Source organism: Entelurus aequoreus, linkage group LG09 (assembly GCF_033978785.1).
Source record: "Entelurus aequoreus isolate RoL-2023_Sb linkage group LG09, RoL_Eaeq_v1.1, whole genome shotgun sequence".
Taxonomy (NCBI): Eukaryota; Metazoa; Chordata; class Actinopteri; order Syngnathiformes; family Syngnathidae; genus Entelurus; species Entelurus aequoreus.
The window spans coordinates 50,628,060-50,642,059 of record NC_084739.1 but is presented as its reverse complement, the minus strand read 5'-3'; the positions used below and the strand labels follow the sequence as shown (position 1 = coordinate 50,642,059).

The 14,000-nt window shown below is 39.2% G+C and overlaps 1 protein-coding gene across 1 annotated transcript in view; it reads left to right on the top strand.

The window, feature by feature from the left end:
* The first annotated feature begins 4,495 nt into the window (after positions 1-4,495).
* The window catches only part of slc2a15a (solute carrier family 2 member 15a), a 154,600-nt gene continuing 145,095 nt past the window's right edge, over positions 4,496-14,000 (top strand). The window contains exon 1 of the mRNA XM_062058896.1: positions 4,496-4,642. Coding sequence (XP_061914880.1) covers positions 4,598-4,642 — 45 coding nt within the window. The 5' untranslated portion in view covers positions 4,496-4,597. The remainder of the gene's footprint in view (positions 4,643-14,000) is intronic.

Here is a 14,000-nt window from a genome sequence, read left to right as displayed (position 1 = left end):
GGGCTGGCCTCGCCGTGCTCTCCGGGGATGGGGGTGGGCTTGTTGGGGCCCGGTTGCCGGTGGGGCGGGGGGCGGTCTTCCCGTCCGGTTGCGGGGGTCTCCGGGGCCCTCGGGCGGGCGTCCCGCCTTTCTGTCCGTGTGGGGTGTGGTCTCTCGCTGACTTGTGGTCTGGCTTCCCCCTGCTTTTCTCGTGCCTTGTCCTCTGCCGGGTGCGTCTGTCTGCGGCCTGCTGCTGGCCCTTGTGAGCGGCACGGTGGGCCAGGCTCTGGGGTTCCTGTCACTGTCCGGCTTGGCTGCGTGGGGGCGGTGGTCCCTGGTTCCCTGGGCACCACACCTACTGTTTGTGGGATGGGCTCTCGGGGAGGCTGGGGCCGTACTCTGGCTCCCGCACACACTGGGAGTCAAATGTATTGTACATGCAAATTCACATATACTCACATACATACATACACACATACATAGGTACCTACGCTCCCACATACATATACAAATACAGTACATATTTACACACTCAAAGTTCGTACATCCACACGCACGCTCATTATACAAACATACTGTATACACATACTGTACATATACATTCACTGTAAAAACATACATATATACATACTGTACATATACACTCACTGTACAAACACACACATACACATAATGTACATATACATTCACTGTACAAACACACACATACATATACTGTACATATACATTCACTGTACAAACACACATATACACATACTGTACATATACATTCACTGTACAAACACACATACTGTATACACATACTGTACATATACATTCACTGTACACACATACTGTACATATACATTCACTGTACAAACAAACACATACACATTCTATACATATACATTCACTGTACAAACACACATATACACATACTGTACATATACATTCACTGTACAAACACATATACTGTATACACATACTGTACATATACATGCACTGTACAAACACACACATACACATTCTATACATATACATTCACTGTACAAACACACATATACACATACATTCACTGTACAAGCACACATATACACATACTGTACATATACAAGTACATATGCACACATACACTCATGCACATAATTACGTTTCATCAAACATATATTAACGTTGTTGCCCTAGGGCAGGGGTCGGCAACCTTTACCACTCAAAGAGCCATTTTGGCAAGTTTCACAAATTAAAGAAAGTAATGGGAGCCACAAAAAAAAATTTAAAATGAAAAACACTGCATACAAAGCTTAAATGCTTTGTGCTATGTTAACCAGGGGTCTCTGACACACGCACAGGCACACACTTTAATTTGGAAATTTGATGTTAGTGCAGCCCGCAAGTTTTGAATGAATGCCGCTTGATAGCGTCATGCTTGCCAACCTTCTCATTTTTCCCGGGAGACTCCCGAATATCAGAGCGTGATGACACTGCATTTGGCGCCCTCTACAGTCTGCCCTAACAGTGTACCTGCTCAACCACACGTAGAATGCAATTTCAGCTTGCTCACGTAAGTGACAGCAAGGCGTACTAACTCAGCAGCCACACATCATACACTGACGGTACCAATACCCAGAATCCCATGCAGCCCTAACTCCGCTCAACCAACGCACGGAGAGGGGGGGGGGTTGATGTGTGGGGGGATTTGGTGGTAGCTGGGGTGTATAATGTAGACCGGAAGAGTTAGGGCTGCATGGGATTCTGGGTAATGGTTGTGTTGTATTTATGTTGTGTTACGGTGGGATGTTCTCCAGAAATGTGTTTTTCATTCTTTTTTGGTGTGGGTTCACAGTGTGGCGCATATTTGTAACGTAACAATGTTAAAGTTGTTTGATACGGCTACCGTCAGTGTAAGCTGTGTGGCTGATGAGTAAGTATGCTTTGCTGTCTCCTGTGTGTGCAAGTAATAACAACATGCAACATGTGGCTGGACTGGCACGCTGTATGTAAATGTTATAGAGGACAATTACTGCAGTGCAATTAGGGCATGCCCTTTATTTAGTAATTAGAGTGTAAATAGGATTATTTTTTCCCTGGGAGTAATCTATGAAAGACACTGAGATCCATAAATCTCCTGGGAAAATCGGGGGGGTCGGCATGTATGTAGCTGAGCCGCATCAGAGTGGTCAAGGAGCCGCATGCGGCTCCGGAGCCGCGGGTTGCCGACCCCTGCCCTAGGGTAAACTGGGTACAACACATGGCACACTGACAAAGCTTAACCTATTGTTACTATAACAATCAAGGTTACAAGGTTAATGCAGGTTGCTTCTCTTTCTTCCCCTCCATTTTTCTGCATTCTTTCGTATCTCAAGTTATCATTACGTATATGTATTGTTGCATTTGAACAATTGTATTGTTGATAATAAAGGAAAAGTATTGGTATTGTTTATTATCAATAGCACTATTTCTATTGGTATTCATATTGCTCCATTTTTAGTGCAATAATGCTCATTGTCATTTCTGTATTATTTTTTATTTTCGCTAACTGCTTGTTTGCTATTACTTTTACCGTCATATTTGTACATGTCATATTTGCTGATGTTGCTCTGTTGTTGTTGTTGTTGTTGTGTTTGCTGTTGTTGTTTTTGTCTCTCTGTCTAATCCCCCTCTTGTCCCCACAATTCCCCTCTCTGTCTTCCTTTTTTTCTCTTTCTATTCCCTCCTGCTCCGGCCCGGCTGCACCAAATGATAATATAAATGCATTTAATAAAGTCAAAATACAAATAAGGCAACAAGAGAAGTATCCTACACTTCTCTTTTGTAAAGTAAATCTGAACAGCCGATATGGGCATCTACATCTACTATATGATTTGCCTGAGAAGCTGGGCAGGACAAAAAAATAAAAAATAAAAAAATAATAAAAAAATAAACATGATATACATTTTTTTTAATGAAAAAAGATTTTGTGATGATAAAAAATATCGATGTAATCATTGTAGTATTGGTTAGATACGCTCTTGTACTTGGCATCATTACAGTACCACTGTTATTTAGTACCGGTATACCGTACAACACTAGGTAGTATAATAAGTGTCTTTTTTAAATCGTTAGTACCGTGGTACTTTATTAGTACCGTGGTACGTTATTAGTACCTGTGTACCGTACTACCCTAGTCCCTCGTGAGAAGCTTATCCGACTCAATCACTATAAGAATGACTGACGGAGCAAGGAAGTTGTTTTAGTCAGCATGAGGGACTGGGGCAAGGTGACCGACCCCCAAAACAGCTTGTTTTCAAGAGACAAAAAATGGCTTGAAGATGGGGTCTAAAAAGCAAAATTTAAATGACTCTTTTAAATTGTAATAATTTTGGTCTTTAAAAAGTTGTAAAACTGACTTGCTGAAACCTGCAAAGACCCTGACTATCTTTTAAATTCCTCAAGTTACCCCTTTATGAAGTTCATGTATGAAAACTTGCTGTGTTTCAGAGAGATGTTTGATGAACTAATATTCTAATATTTATCAATAATATCCAATATCCAATTTATTTCCTTTTTGCTCAAGACAATTAGCACATATCCGGATGAGGGGGCATCTCTTTATGCCGCAGACCCACAACCCCTGACCAATGGCAACAGAGTAGGCGTGGTCAGGGGGGGAGGCTGCTGAACCTGAGCGTTTCAGCAAGGAGGAGAAAATTGCAGATTTACCCCATCACATTTCAAATAAAATTACTACAGGTTCAAAATCCTTTTGAAGGCCATTAAATAAATGGAATATGACCCTTTCATTCCACATCATACTGGTTGTTATAATAGCTGTGACTATCAAGTTGACCAAGGTTTTGCAAAACAGCTGTTTCAGCACATGGCAGCACAGTTCTAACTTAGTCACCCAGGATGTGGTGAAGTATTTCCACGTAGTGGTCATGTTCTAGGATCCTCCGGGCTACCAGTGAATACTGTAATCTACAGTAGAACACACTCAAGGCAACTATATTGGGTGAAACAAGTGTAAAGGTACGGCTGTTATTTCATTTTTAGAGGGCTCTATTTATGTATACCGGTACTTATGTAGAAGGTTGGAAACAGTTTTTTTTATGCCTCAACTACAAAAAATATTCAATTTAATACCAATCCTACGTCAGGTCAGGCCGTGACCAAATAGCTGCAATAAACAAGGGACGGCTGTAAAGTCAAAGGGATGTCAGTTGCTGAGTATAACCGCCTTCCTCTCTAATCTTCGTTCTCCTCCAGCTTTCTTTTTCCTAACCCTTTCTGTTGCTTTACTTCAGACATTGCAGCACATTTGTCATCAGTGAGACCTTTTTCTTTCTCTTCCATTTCTGGGAGAATTTCTTCAGCCCTGCTTGGCTTTTTTCCAGCTCCTCTTCTTCATTCTTGCCTGCTTAAAATTGACTTAGACATAATTGCTTCCAGCAGGCCTTCCTCTCGCTCCATCACGTTGCCTCCCGTCATGTGATGACAAACTTGTAAATGGGACGCTGTGCTTTGGCCGAGTGCAGGGTTGCCTGCATGGACACAATCTTTGCACTTGTTGTAGTGTGACTTGTTGAGCCATGCCATCTTGAAATTCGGACAGAAACATCTCTGCTCTTCAGCCTTTTGGACTTCATGACACATTTCTTAAATGGCAGAGGAGATTTTGATTCCACCAGCTGGGAAACTAACAGCGGTAAGCAGAATATGTTAGCTGAATGATTAATCCCTGATGCCTTTAGATGCCACATTTTACTACCAATTTTCTAATCTCCTGCTAAACACATCAGATAATACTTTACTAATCCTGTTATTCACTCCTTATTGCAACCATGTTGAACCAAAGCAGAGTGGGTAGGGGTATAAATCATTCTAAAGCACACTAAAATTTTAAGTGATTAAAAGTATTTACATGTACTGATATTCACATTCTATTTCATTTGAAGCTCATTTCACATATTAAACCAGAAGTTGTTTAAGCCAGGACACAAACAGCAGTTTTTCATTCAGAAAAAAGGGTAAAAACCTTAGATGTAAGAAAAAACACTATCACATTTGTGTAATTTTATTACTATTATTCGTAACAACATTTGTTCTTTTCTTTTGACATTTATGACATTTTTGCTGCAGTTTTTTTGTATTTAATTAAAATAACAAGCTATGGGCCAAGCAGCAAAGCTTCATTTTCAGCTGATAGTTCTGATTTTACAATTTTTTACAAATCTGTTCATATTTTTATAAATTAGACTTAGACTTTGACAAACTTTATTGATCCACAAGGGAAATTGTTCCACACAGTAGCTCAGTAACAAAGGCTGGAAAGGATAATGCACACATGGGCACAAAAAGAGGGTCAAAACAAAAGGTATAAAGTAGACTAAAAATGTACCATAGTAGCAATATATAATATAACATATATGTAATATTTACATATTATATATACAGTATATAATATTCAGTCGCGATCAAACGTTTACATACACTTGTAAAGAACATAATGTCATGGCTGTCTTGAGTTTCCAATAATTTCTACAACTCTTATTTTTTTGTGATAGAGTGATTGGAGCACATACTTGTTGGTCACAAAAAAACATTCATGAAGTTTGGTTCTTTTATGAATTTATAATGGGTCTACTAAAAATGTGACCAAATCTGCTGGGTCAAAAGTATACGTACAGCAATGTTAATATTTGGTTACATGTCCCTTGGCAAGTTTCACTGCAATAAGGCGCTTTTGGTAGCCATCCACAAGCTTCTGGCAAGCTTCTGGTTGAATTTTTGACCACTCCTCTTATCAAAATTGGTGCAGTTCAGCTAAATGTGTTGGTTTTCTGAAATTGACTTGTTTCTTCAGCATTGTCCACACGTTTAAGTCAGGACTTTGGGAAGGCCATTCTAAAACCTTAATTCTAGCCTGATTTAGCCATTCTTTTACCACGTTTGATGTGTATTTGGGGGTCATTGTCTTGTTGGAACACCCAACTGCACCCAAGACCCAACCTCCGGGCTGATGATTTTAGGTTGTCCTGAATAATTTGGAGGTAATCCTGCTTTTTCATTGTCCCATTTAAAGCACCAGTTCTATTGGCAGCAAAACAGGCTCAGAGCATAATACTACCACCACCATACTTGACTGTAGGGATGGTGTTCCTGGGATTAAAGGCCTCACCTTTTCTCCTCCAAACATATTGCTGGGTATTGTGGCCAAACAGCTCAATTTTTTTTTCATCTGACATCACATGGACAAAGATAAGACCTTCTGGAGGAAAGTTATGTGGTCAGAAGAAACAAAAATTGAGCCAGCAGAAAATATACATCATAAACAAAGAGAGGTAGCTAACATAGAAGCGGTCAGGTAATAGACAGATATCATCTATTGCTGTATGGCGAGTGATTATACAGCTGGATGGAGTGCAAAATGAAGGAGTTCCTGAATCGCACAGTGTGGGAACAAAGCTGAAGGAGCCTGAGTATTACGTGAAAAAACTACTCAAGTACTGAATCACTTGTGAGTAGGGATGTATAGAGTTAAGATTTTTTCGGTGTGATACCCTTATCGATATTCCTTATAGATACCAGTATTTATCGATACTGTTATCGGTACTATATGTAATTTGTGGAAATAAAGATGTGAAAAACTGCATTTGAATTAGCATTTATATTGGCACAAATTAAACCATAACCATAACACACATTTTTTTTATAAGTCTTACAAAAGTCAGCTTTGTGTGCAGTGCAAGGTGAAATGTCGTTATGTCATCTTCTTGGGAAGACCACACAGATCCATTTATTTACAATCACAATGACACTCAGCTGGAAATAAGATTTATATATAGCATGCATGTGCAGAGCACATACTTTTTACATTATAAATCAACTATATTAGATACATCAATACAATAAATGTGCAAGTTATGTGGGTGTGCATTTTGTAACAATAGAAATTGTTATTTGTGTTTATGTTGCACACAGACGTTTTTGAGTGACGGACATATTAAGTGTTAACGTACTGATGTATGTGTGTGTAGTGTGTATTATATAAATAAAATGATTCAGTGATCAAGTGTAATGCTCGATCGTTTGTAATCAAGAGACAGAACGAACTGAAACACATTTAAGCAAAAGGGAATAAGTGGTAGGAAATGGATGGATGGATGGGTGTTTTAATGACACGCAAATGCAGCGCAATGGAGTGAGCTAGAAACCTGAGAGTCACAGCGGATGCTTCAAAGCAACTTAATGGATTATTATATTACCTACATGTTTCACTTTTTTGAGTGGATTAATATTGGCCTGTGGATTATTGGATTGCTAGGAGGACGGTTGATAAAACGCGGTCGTGAGTAAAGTGCCTTCACTTCAAACTGACAAAGCGTGTGTGACTTTCAGTTTAGTTTCAGGTTTATTTCGAACATATATACAATACAATGTCATTCATCACATTTTTCCAGTTAAATGATAAATGATAAATGGGTTATACTTGTATAGCGCTTTTCTACCTTCAAGGTACTCAAAGTGCTTTGACAGTATTTCCACATTTACCCATTCCCACACACATTCACACACTGATGGCGGGAGCTGCCATGCAAGGCGCTAACCAGCAGCCATCAGAGGCAAAGGGTGAAGTGTCTTGCCCAAGGACACAACGGACGTGACTAGGAAGGTAGAAGGTGGGAATTGAACCCCAGTAACCATCAACACTCCAATTGCTGGCCCAGCCACTCTACCAACTTCGCCACGCCGTCCCCAGTTGTTTCATTTCAGTACATCCGAGCACATTGAGGTACTTTTGAGGAGGAAATATTGTTGTGTTACAAACATTTGTGTGGTGTTACTTCCTTATTTGTCATTATTCACAGCTGATGTTAATGTGTAGCAGTGGCAGCTCAACTGAATGTGAACCTGTGCCAAAAAATACCGGTCCTCGGTATACACCCCTACGTGTGAGTAACTTCTGATTTATTTAGTAGCTATTTTTAATGGTTCCCTTGGACTAAAACCAGGCGGGTTCTAGGCAGGCATATATGAGGGGGCAGTCAGAAATGTGAAAGGGGCATCATGTGTACACACTGCTCCATCGCGCTACAGCACATTTCTTTGTGCTAATACAGTAATAACATTGCCTTCTTCATAGAATGTGGTTTTTAGCTACAATATGGGCCTGTTTACTAAGATCTAAATACCATGCACTAAACACCATGAGCAATCTATAAAATAGCGTGTACTGTTAGTGGTGTTGCGTGTGATTTATTTAGACTGTGTACAATTGTAAAGTGCTGCAGACTGCTTTATTTAAATGATAATTTTTTGTGCACTATATGTGACATCACCTCGGAGATCCATCCATGTTATCATGCCCCTAACCTGTGACGTTTTGCTTTTTTTTTTAAACATGCAAGACATTTACCACTTTTTAAGGGCATTTTAGAAGCAGTCGTGCAGTGCATCTACATTGAGACCATTTTATTTTCTTTTTTTACCACTGAAGGTGCATGGGAGAGAGGCTGCACTTACTCCGTTCAATACGCAAAAAGGCATATTTCAAGAAGGTTTTTTATACAAAAAATATTCCAATGATATATATTGTATGTGAACAAAATAAACGCCATTCAAAAAATACTAAAGAACACCAAAAACGCATCAGAATTTGTTTTAATCAGCCCCTTAAGTCCTCTAGCAGCTATACAAGTATATTGCTGAATAGACAATAAGGCTGATATGTTTTATTTCTGACCATCCAAAAATGTTGACATACACACGTATGTCGGAGGATTCTCATCTGTCTGTGCAGCGAGCTCTGATCTCACAGCCGTGTGTGGAACTGTCAGTTTGCACAATTACTAAATAAAACACAAAATACTGCTCGCAAAACGGTGATGTGTTGATAAATCACATCGCGTGCGATAATAATAATAATATTTGCATTTAGGCCTGGGCCAATATTCGATAAGTAAATTAACAAACAATAAATGAAAGTTAGTCTATAGCAGTGGTGCTCACACTTTTTCTGCAGGCGAGCTACTTTTCAATTGATCAAGTCGTGGGGATCTACCTCATTCATATATATAATTTATATTTACTTATTTATGAAATATATGTTTTTGTTAACAAGTTAAAGGTGTTTAATGATAATGCAAGCATGTTTAACACATATAGTTAATATTGTTAATAAATTAAAGGTGTTTAATGATAATACAAGAATCAGGGGTGCTCACACTTTTTCAGCATGCGAGCTACTTATAAAATGATCAATTCAAAATGATGTACCTACTACAAAAATGCAAAACATATTTATTTCTAAATATATTGAGGATTCTTTATATCTACAATGTATGTTGATGTACATGCATAACCGCATGAGTCTTGGAAGGACTTCTTGTTATTAACGATGATGTGACTCACCCGGAACGATGCTTCGGTGGCGACTTTCGCTTTTGAAATTTGTTGTGTGAAAAATGACAACTGGGATTTCAGTTCCTTCACCTTTCTCTTTCTCAGCTCGCTTTTCAGCGGGAAGTCGGGGTCGTATTTTCCATGAATAGTCCGAAAATGCCGCTCCACATTTCCCTTCTTTGGTATTGCGATGGCAGACTGGCAGATGAGGCAAACGCACTTCAAAAATGTCATCATGAAAAAAAAGTCCTCCACCCATTCCGTATGAAAGTGATACGTTTTTGTCTTCTTACTTGGTCCAGCTCCACCACTCATTATTATACCCTTAAGAGAAAAAAGCGAGGGCTGAAAATCGGCGGTAACTCGCTGACAAGCTTGTTAGTTTTGCTGCACTGAGCGCCGTTGTTTGCGCATGCGCAGTGACCTAAGTGTCAGAAAAACGCAGATGTCATCTGACTGGATGCCCTGTTTATCAATCAAAAGACGTTTTTTTTTAATGTAATGCACATTTTTATTTGTATTTAATTTTTTTTTAATGTAATGCGATCTACCAATACTACCTTTGCGATCGACTGGTAGATCTCGATCGACGTATTGAGCACCCCTGGTCTATAGGTTTTCCAGTGTCGTTGTTAAATCGCCGTGTGCATGTTTCAAGAGCTTTTCATCGCTTTTAGCGGCTACGCGTGATTGTACCATAGCGGCATGAACTGAAGGGGGAAAGTTATCTTGTCCTCATTAAGTGTATTTTACTACCTGTGCAGTGACGCGGGCCACTGGCCATCTAGCATTACACAGTGCAACCAGTTAGCATGTAGCAGCTAACATGGACAAAATGAACACAAAACCAAATGCCACCGCACCAGTGTGGGAACATTTCAGTTCAAACCTTTAGAACAAGATGAGCCGATAAAGACAGAGAAGTCAGTTTGCCGAATGTGCACGACTGCAACAACGCCTACATTAAATACAACCGCTCGACAGTCCAAACTCACATTGCGTTTGGTGAAGAAGCCAGGTGAAGGGTCAGTGTAAACAAAAAAGTGCAAAATACTGTGCGTTCACAGACATGCATCGACAAAGACATGCTGCCATTTAATACTGTTATAAAACTAGCATTTTTCAAAAGTGCTGTCATGTTGTCATGACTTGTTGGTTCCTCACTCGGAATCTGCCAAACTAAATTTTGTTTTGCATATGACCTGATACATCTGTTTAAACTGTAGTGTGTATTTTGTTACTTTGCACTTTTGTTTAACAAGGTCCTAACTTAATTGTCAGTTAAGTCATGTACAACTCTACCTCAGCCTACATGTTCAATGTTGAAGTGCAACTTAGTTTATTATATGCTTTATTTAGCTATTGTACTTATTGTTATGATTGTTTACATTTGAGCCCCCCCATACATAAGGGGAACTGCACTTTTTTTGGAATTTTGTTTATCGTTCACAATCATTATGAAAGACATGATGACAGATGGATTATTTTTTTTATGCATTCTAAATATTAAATAAACGTAAATAAAAGTCAGCTTACAGCGGAGCCAATGGGAGCTCCACTATTTCACCCATAAAATTGGATAATTAACCAATCAAAAAGTGCCAACAACACTCAATTTCGTGGTTTGAATATTAAGTATTAGTGATATTGTTATTATAATACCTAACACAGACAAACTATTTATAGTGGCACCGCGATCCCTTCCTGTGTGCCGATGTTTAAATCATTGAGAGGTCTGCAGCTTTCTCACGTCTCTGCTCCCTGTAAGTTTAATGCAGATCATAAATCATGCATCTCACCTGGACAGAAGGTGGCTGGTGATATAATCCGACAAGATGGGGCACTTTGACAGCCACTTAGGACCTGGAACTGGCGAGAACGCCCCGAAAAAGCGATTTACAATGTACTTTGTTGATTTTTTCTTCTTTTTTTAGAGAGGTTTTTCTAATCCCTTTAGTCACTCTTGTCTTTATTAAAAAGGACTGGCAACAAATCTAGCATCTATTTACATTAAGGAGAAACCCTAAATGTAGTTAAACCGGATGTTTAGCGTAGCGCTTTTATTCTGAAGCCGGAAAAGTGTGTGATTGGTTTGAGAAAGTGTCTTGACATGTTTTGATGTCCGATCGACTGTTTGTACGTGTGTAGCAGTGATGTGCGGTGAGGTTCATGGCTGGTGAGGCACTGACTTCATCACAGTCAGATTTACAAACATATGAACCCTAAAGATGATCTTATTCACCATTTGATTGGCAGCAGTTAACGGGCTGTGTTTAAAAGCTCATACCAGCATTCTTCCCTGCTTGGCACTCAGCATCAAGGGTTGGAATTGGGGGTTAAATCACCAAAATTATTCCCGGGCGTGGCGCCGCTGCTGCCCACTGCTCCCCTCACCTCCCAGGGGGTGAAAAAGGGGATGGGTCAAATGCAGAGGAGAAATTTCATTACACCTAGTGTGTGTGTGTGACAATCATTGGTACTTTAACTTAACTTTAACTTTACACATACAAACTGTAGCACACAAAAAAGCACATTTAATTAAAAAAACGTTATTATGGTCTTACCTTTACTTATAAATGAAGTCCATGCGCCGCTGTTGTGCCGGATAATGCACCCCTGCCGTAGAATGCACCCCCTGATGGGAGTGTTGTATCAACTAAAGCCCACACTTAAACTTTCCACATGCAAGATTGAATCTATTTAAAAAAGTTATTTAATAAGAAGCCAAAAAGTGCAAAAACAATAATGTTCGTGTTGGAGGAGTTGTGAATGACTGAAATATGAAATCCGTGCTGCAGTCTGCAGGTGTACCTAATTTTGTGGCCCAGCAGTCATTCTCAACTCCTCCAACACGAACATTATTGTTTTTGCACTTTTTGGCTTCTTATTAAATAACTTTTTTAAATAGATTCAATCTTGCACGTGGAAAGTTTAAGTGTGGGCTTTAGTCGATATAACACTCCCGTCAGGGGGCGCATTCTACGGCGGGGGTGCATTATCCGGCACAAGGAGGCGGGATTACTGCGAGCCTCAGCCTGTGCATCTTCGCAGCAGTTTTATGATTGCTCAGCACAAGAAATACGTTACACACATACAGTTGTCGACAAAGTACACTGTATATTATATACCTCAGCTAACTAAACTATGGAAATGTATAATATAGTTCATATAGCAATACGGTCTCACCGCACAGCAGGCCAGCAGTTAGCTGAGTCATTGCGCAATCCATGGTGAGGCCCAACTCAGTAACGTGCCTCAACTGGCTGGTGACTCACAGCAAGTCTCTTCTCAGTATTTGAACGGCAAATGTGAAAATTCAGCGATTTTGAATAAAAATAATCTAAAACTGGTGAAGGTAAATGGAAAATAACTTTATAGTATAATCACTGGATACATAAAACAATTTAATAAATATTTTTTCTTTATACATTTTTTTTCTTTCCATGATGGCACGTGAGGCCCCGCCTCACCTGCCTCCCCTGACTGCACGTCACTGGTGTGTAGACACTTGCAGCGTGAGGAGGTTCACATTGTATATTAACAGACAGAAAGCAAAGCATGTAGACAAATACAGTGTGGTGAAGTTTCCATTGACACAACTAATGGTAGCCTACATATTTGTTTTCATCATCGTTTAAACAGGAATAGCAACTGACAGTTCATTTCAACAGAACACCTGAAGCAGCAAAACACCCAGCTTTAACTTACAGTTGTTGTCCATACCACGATCGATGTAGTCTCCAGCACCCCCGCGACCCTGAGAGGGACAAGCGGTAGAAAATAGATGAATGGATAGGTTTACATGTTAATGACGTTGTCTAAATTTAATTTTTACATCGCTAAGGAAAGTATGAAAAAATATGTTGTGGATGATTTAATTGAATAAGATCAATGCTGTCTTGAAGTCATGAGATCTACTATTTATTATTTTTGTCTACCCACTGACGAAACATACACATTCTTAATGCTGTATTAATTTCATTGTGTGTACAGTAAAAAAGTTTTAGTGTCAATATATGTCTGTTTAGAAATGTCTGTTCAACGGATCTTTCCACCAGCCAAAATGTGCTAGTGTCATTTCACGTAAATAAAGTGTCTTCTTTGAGAACATTCTGACACTTATTAAACAAGTTTTTATTCATATTTTACTTTTATTTTTACTTATATACTTGTACATGTGCTAGTTGGGGTAAACAGTGTATGTCCCTCCCACCCCCAGCTTGTTCTTCTTCATCTGCAAATGTAGTATGCATTGATTGGTGAAAATGGTTCCAAATGTCACTAGTGCGTACGTTGCATCGGTGAAACAGAGTCATGTGACAGTGCTCGCTGAATGAATGATTATGTCCTTGCAAGCAGAAACAATAGATTATTAATACTTACGATACTAATCATTCAATGGAAATTAAACTCAGCGTTTCTTCTTAACAAAAATACTCAGGTAAAAGTCAAAAGTATGTAGCATTATACTACTTTGACAAGTACAGTTTATCCAAACAGTTACTTAGTGTGTTACTACCCACCTCTGATTCGTTCTAAGTATTTTGTGTGTGTGTGTATATATCCAGTGGCATTAACGCATTACAGAGTGGTATTGAGGATTATTAATCTTAATACACAGATTCAGTGTAATATTTTCCTACTGTACACATTTAATTTGC